This window comes from Olea europaea, chromosome 12 (genome assembly GCF_002742605.1).
Source record: "Olea europaea var. sylvestris chromosome 12, O_europaea_v1, whole genome shotgun sequence".
NCBI classification, from domain to species: Eukaryota; Viridiplantae; Streptophyta; class Magnoliopsida; order Lamiales; family Oleaceae; genus Olea; species Olea europaea.
In genome coordinates, this window is record NC_036248.1 from 11,603,775 (window position 1) to 11,610,283 (window position 6,509).

Genomic DNA, 6,509 nt, shown 5'->3' on the forward strand with positions numbered 1-6,509 from the left:
TAATGTGGCTCAAACTTTTTACTGCAAGACTATTTGTTCTATTTCTGGAAAACAAATTTTCTTGCTGATGGGATTTTTTTCATCAAAGCAAACCCGATTGATTAATGTAGATCCACAAGAACAACTCGGATAATGGACAATTCAAACCTCTTGTCGGAGCTCGGAATGACCTCTAGTATGGAACTATTGTTCAAAAGCTATTCGTCGAGTTAGGGAGATAGAAAAGCTTCGTAGTCGAAGACCATGATTTAAATTTATTATTCAAAAGTTATTCGACAAGTTTTAAAGGAGAAAGTTCCTTGTTTGAGACCATGGTTTTGGTGGAGAGTCTTCAGTGTTGACTGCAAATATTTCTACATTCAAGTTACAAGTAAAATGTTCTTCGAATTTACAAAGGTAGCTTTTAGGACAATTTGATAGCATCCACCTTAGTGTTATCAAAACAGGATTGGATTGGCTATTGATATATTATTCATGGACACTTTCAAAGACTCTCTCAACCCGATCCGTGTATACTTCTTCCCAAATTTCATTTTCTAGGTTTTCCATTCAAAACATTAAAATATACACGAAAACTAAAACCAGAGGACGTTGACAGGACTAAGGCCAGACAACCCATCCAGCCACTTTTGGCACCTCTAGTATCCCTAACTACCAAGGATATGTTTATTTAATATATAAAAATATTTTTATTGAACAAACGGTATATACAACTCCAGTTGAACATTAGATCTACAGATTATTTCACTTAGCAAGAAATCAACTAAATCCCAGCTTATTTCTAGATCCTGCATAGACTTAAATTATAATAGCTAACATTACCATGGATCTCTTTCATTACAGCATCAGTTCTACCTACTGCCTTCCTATATTTTTTCATCCTGCTCGGAGTTATTGCTTCTTGGGAGTGCCTATTTCTTCTGTCTTTGCAAATCTTCCCCGGATTCTTGGTTGGCTGTCGGCTAGGGCCTTCCTGCAGGCATACTGAAATAAACACATCATTAGCATATGCTTTTTAACTCCAGCGTTCATAGTGGTATGCACATCCAAACTTATTTTCAGCTTTTACTAATGAAATTATTTATTTTAAAACTTACTCATTTACATCTAAGTGAACCTTTCAAGCTTATTCAAACATGTTCTTAGCCTTGTTCCAGATTAATTTGTGATCTGCTACATTAACCAATTTTTCTCCTTTCCGTTCGTTTCATTACTAAATCTAATGGCAGATTTAAGCAACTAAATCATTTAACAACTACAATGGGCCATTATGCTATTATGCATCCATACACACAAATTATGATTCAGCATCTTAAATCACAAGGAACACACTACGTCCAAGAGAGATATACGTTTATATGGTTATTTCTTCTCATTCCATAAGCACCATGCAAACATTTCCAGCAAGAAAATCACAATCTTGCACTTCCCTAGTTTCAGGTTAGCAGGTGGAAGTACCAAGCTCGGCAATTGGCATAAATTTTTGACATAAATATAGCTGGGTTAAAGCTCTAAAACTCTCACCTTGATTTTTCTGCCAAAATTCCTCTTACTCTTCTTACTCCAGTATCTAGATAGCTTCTCCTTGCGCCCTTCAGAAGTGCAACTGCCTATAATCTGCGATTGTCCAACTGGGGATGGTAGGAGGCTTACATTACCATTACCAAGAGTCTGTCATAAAAACTCAGTATCAATGACCCTGCCCTATCCTGTTAGAAGGAAAGAAACATCTAAACATTTCTCAGTTCGTAGACTTTGTCATGGAACCAATAAGTACATGTTTGGTCACACTGTGAATTTAAATTTTTATTCCTTCATACCATCGAGTGCTATACAATCCTTCCTCTCAAACACGCCATAAATACATGGAGCTCAATCAAAATATTTCTATTGCGAGATTTTTGTTCGCAACAGGAACAGGGTTGGACAACTAATCATTTCACCAGAATTTCAAACTTATTTGTTTTAATGTAATTTGAAATTTTGGGCTTTATATATCCACTCATATCTTAAAGTGGTCATTTTCTCCAACTCAATAGTCTCGAGGGGGAAAAGAAAATGGATAAACAAGAATTGAAGAGAGAAGATGCAAGAGTAAACTTAACCTTTATGTCTCCCTCACTGAATGCTCTTCGCATCCCGTAAACTTCCCCCAAGTCCATGCCAGGAATCAGAAAATTCGGTCTCAGTGGAGCATCACGTATCCAGTCCATCGATGATAGGCAACCAGAACTTACACTTTTCTGGAACAGACCCTCGGGAAGCATTTTTTCATCAGAAATTGGGAGTTTGTCGGTCTTCACAGTCGGAACTTTGATATCCATGATGTCAGAGAGTGGTGTTACTGTTGCATCTTTAGCCAAAATATCCTTCTTGCATTCATAGTAGACCTCACTAAGGAGTTGCCCACTCTCAATTGATGATTCAATGGCGGAAGCTGTCAGTGCATCGGGGGAGATAATGTTTTCTCCGCAAGAAATCATTGAAATGGCAGCTGTCATTGGATCAAGGCCAATCAATGGTTCTTGAATTACTGGTTCAGGAGCCTTGAAGAGATCCCCTTCTTCCCCGAGGTTGTAATCCGATACGGAGGATGTCTGATTGAGGTTGCCCTGTATTAAAATTCAAAATTAAGAAATTCGAAGACGTAAGAAAACATGTCGTTAAGAGTTAGTTATGTGTAACAAATGCATAATTTCTTTTATCTCAAGTATCATAGCATCACATATCCATCCTCAAATATTATTATATACATCTCTTTCCCGTGTCCTAACATATTTAAGAACTCAAACCATAGATGAACAAGACCTCGTATGTTAAGGCATACCAACATGAAGGTTACACGAACTTATTAATATTAAGTTCTAAAGAAAATGTTTAGAGACTTATCTTAACAAGAGTATCTGTAATTAATCTACCGTGCATTCAAGGGACATCTGAACCAGAGCTATTTTTAAATTATTTGATCTAGCACTGAAGAAAAGTACATGCTCGTCGATGCAGAAGTCTAAACATAGAACTTAATGTATTTGTGCACATCCATAGATGTCTGGCATGATCACTGCTGAGGTGCTTACAAATTTGAAATGTAAAATGACTAAAATCGGTGCCGATGAGGATAAAATATGTACATGGCAATGTAAAAGGTTTACGTCTTCCATGAATTAGTTAGCTTTCCTGAAACTTCAGCTCACTCCGACCACACAAAGAAACCCGGCAAAGGACATCAATAAATAAATTGGACGCTAGATCTTGTCTACCATGTAAAGGTTTATATAAGACTCAACAAAAATATCAGCGGTTGTTATTTTCTTCAAAATCAGGCCATATTTTTCCAAGAATTTTGAAATTGTATAGTCTTTGCACTATGACGCTAATGCTATTAAGCTGCCCTTAACAAGCCTAAAAGTTACAAATACTCTACACTCAAAGAACCTACGGAGCAAGAAGAATAAGAGAGAATGAAAATATGATTTTCCTAAAATTGGAAATTCCACAAGAGGCAGAACTCCATAAAATAACAAGGATAAAGCACTAGCTTTGCTTTTATTTTTTCTAACATGAATCTTTCTGAATGCTCTCACTAGCACACTTCGAAGACAAAGGAGGAGTTATGGAGACCAAAAAACGATATGTGGTTGCTAACAATGAACGGTAAGTACGGAATGATGAAAAATAAATGGTTCGATTGAACCGAAATTCATTAGAAACAACGCCTGGCGCATCTGACTTATTACGAATCTTTCTCAGCCCTGTACATCAGAAGCACAAAACTGAAAATGAAATTGACTTCTACTGAATAAAGAGGGAATCAGATGGGAAGTAAACTCATAGCTGTGTGGAAGAAAAGGGGAAATGGAGTAAGGAACACGGAACACGGAACTTGTCATTTTAAGATTAATTCCAAACCTTTTTATCCTTCCATATAAAATCCAGCAAATAAAATAGACCTCAAATACTTTTCATATACCCTTAAAGTACCACGAAAAATACAACTTTACAGAAAATCGAATCATTCCAAAAGAATTCAATTTTTCCTTTTTCCTTTTCTTCTTCACCCCATATCAATTTTCAATTTTACATGGCAGACGTAGCAGAAAACTTTTTCCTTATTCAGACTGTAATAATAATTGCCCCAAAATGTTCGAGATTAAAACTTTCAATTATTTTCCCCCAAATTAAGAGAAACCAAACGAAACCCACAAAAATATGATCAAACACATTTGCAGTTATGAACGTCAAACCCCATATGTTCCATAAAAATCCTAAACAATTGAAATTAAAAAAATCCAGTTCGAAATGAAAGATCAGAAGCCCAAATGAACATCATTCCACAACAGAATTTCAAAAAATTGTATTGCATCGAGGAAATGCCAATCAAGTTTTGCGAACTCAAGAGAAGGTCAAAGCGTAAAATAAGGGGGAAAAATAGACCAAAAAGGCAATTACCAATGGAGCATTGGGTTTCCGAGAGTAATAGAACTCATCAAGCTGCTGAACTTCTTGAGGGAAACTCTGGAAATAGGGGAACATTAGTCCAGTTTCATCGTACATTTCTTTGCCAGTATAATTTCTCTCTATAAATATATACTCTCTCTATATTAGAAGCACGGAATAGAGAGAATCACAGGCTATATAGAATTGATAGAGAAGTTCTTTAATGCAGAGGCCGTCCTTTTATAAGCGTCAAACAGAGGAGCAGCAGCTGCAGAAACAGCCGAAATTAAAGAGAGAGAACTGAGAAGGAATCTGATTTTTGTCGTTTCTTGGAAGTCTTCTTTTGGTGAGAATTTTTATCGCAGTTAAAACTTAAAAGATAAAAATGAGCCAAGGGTAAAAAAGTCAAATCAAGATCGAACAAGAAGCTAAAAATATTTAAATCTAAAAAAAGAAAAAAAAATACTAAAATGAATGGACCAGTTCTCAATTTGTCTGGATGGCTTACAATTTTCTCGATTTGTTTTAAACAAACCTACTCTCGAACTTATTCATTATCAATTCAATCTTATCCAACTTTGATATCGTTAATAAAAAAATTAAAAAATTCATTACAAGTTGTATAAACAATATTTTAAAACTCGAACTGAACAATAATTTGAATAGGCACATAGAAAAGAGTTAAAAAGTTAGATCGTGGTTGATTCAGAATTCACTCGATGAGGAAAAATTTATAAATAAAAATTACTTTTTGATATTGTAAATAAAAATCAAACGTTAAAAGAGAAATTATTCGTTTTCCGAAAAAATGGAAAATTGGATTATTTATTGTGGTTTTCAAGCTCCTTTTTCTTTCCCCTTTCGGGTGAGCTAGTTAGATCCGTTTGGAATAACTTCTGAAAAATTAATTTTACAAAAGTGTTTATTTAAGTTAAAAGATATTTTTAAAAAAGTTAAGCTTTCTCAAAGTGCACTTTCAAAAGATGAAGTTCTTTTAGAAATTTAGTTTCCAAAAATCAATTATAGTAACTTTTTTTATAGAACTCTTCTAGCAAAAACTCTGTCAAATGAATCCTTGGATCAATTTGAATATTACAAACAAGGATAAAAGATAGCGATAGAATAATTTATTTATTTTTTTTTGGAGAAAATAAAGAAGTGGTTTTATTTTTATAATTATAGGCCATTATCTTGTGTTTAGTCCAAGTTGGATGATTAAATATGATAAGGAATCTGATTACAGAGCTTAATGAGTAGATCAGAGAAAGAGAAAGAGAAAGAGATGGCATAATCTATTGCGTAAATAGCTGTTATGATTGCTGATTATTGAAAAGTTGAAGTCGGCTGAATTTCACTATTTGATCATAAATATTCAGTCTTCACTTATCTATAATTTAAAATGAGTCAAGTTCAAGTAAATTTCGAAATAATTAGTGTAATTTAGACCGTAATTGTAAGTAAAATCAGATAAACTTCATGAAAATAATCTTCTCTAAAAAAGGAGACAGATCAGAGATGACAAAGAAAGGTATCCAACACAGAAAATATATGATCAATCTTCGTTATGGAATCATTAGAGTCAAGCGTTGTATGTGCATGATATTATAATATTTAATTTACTGTTTTATTATTTGAAAAACAGAGAATACATAATTTTTACTTATGGAAATTATAAGTTAACCAATGAGTCAATGACAGACTTTTGAAGTCTTCACAAAGCTTTTTTTCTCGACAAACGAAAAGATAGAGAAGTGAAAATGACATACAACGACAACAATAAATTAAGTTTTCACCCCAAATAAATTTAATCTCAACTCCATAAACGATTTCATTACCCTATTTTTCAATGGTTATATTTATTGAAATAACACAACTATGCTCTTTGCAATCATACGAGTATATGAATGATCTAATGAGTATCGATATTCATCTTATATTAAGTATCGATGATGTATTATATAAATTCATTGATGGATAAACTTATAGTAGGTTTCAACATTTGAATTAAGTTTAAAATTCACTAATGGATTTATGTGGTACGTTGTCGGTTCTTAACATAAGATAATTATCAG

The 6,509-nt window shown here is 33.7% G+C and overlaps 1 protein-coding gene across 2 annotated transcripts; it reads right to left on the reverse strand.

The window, feature by feature from the left end:
* Positions 1-665: 665 nt before the first annotated feature.
* On the reverse strand, positions 666-4,761 carry LOC111405631. Of its 2 annotated transcripts, none has more exons than XM_023034595.1 (4): positions 4,450-4,761; positions 2,106-2,612; positions 1,525-1,671; positions 666-984 (listed from the first exon to the last, which is right to left on the reverse strand). In XM_023034595.1, the coding sequence occupies exons 1-4, from the start codon at positions 4,552-4,554 to the stop codon at positions 892-894; spliced, it is 852 nt and encodes a 283-aa protein (XP_022890363.1). In that variant the 5' UTR covers positions 4,555-4,761; the 3' UTR covers positions 666-891. The 2 variants fall into 2 exon arrangements, with proteins under 2 accessions (XP_022890363.1, XP_022890364.1); XM_023034596.1 differs by lacking the exon at positions 4,450-4,761 and adding an exon at positions 3,132-3,874.
* Between the last annotated feature and the right edge of the window lie 1,748 nt (positions 4,762-6,509).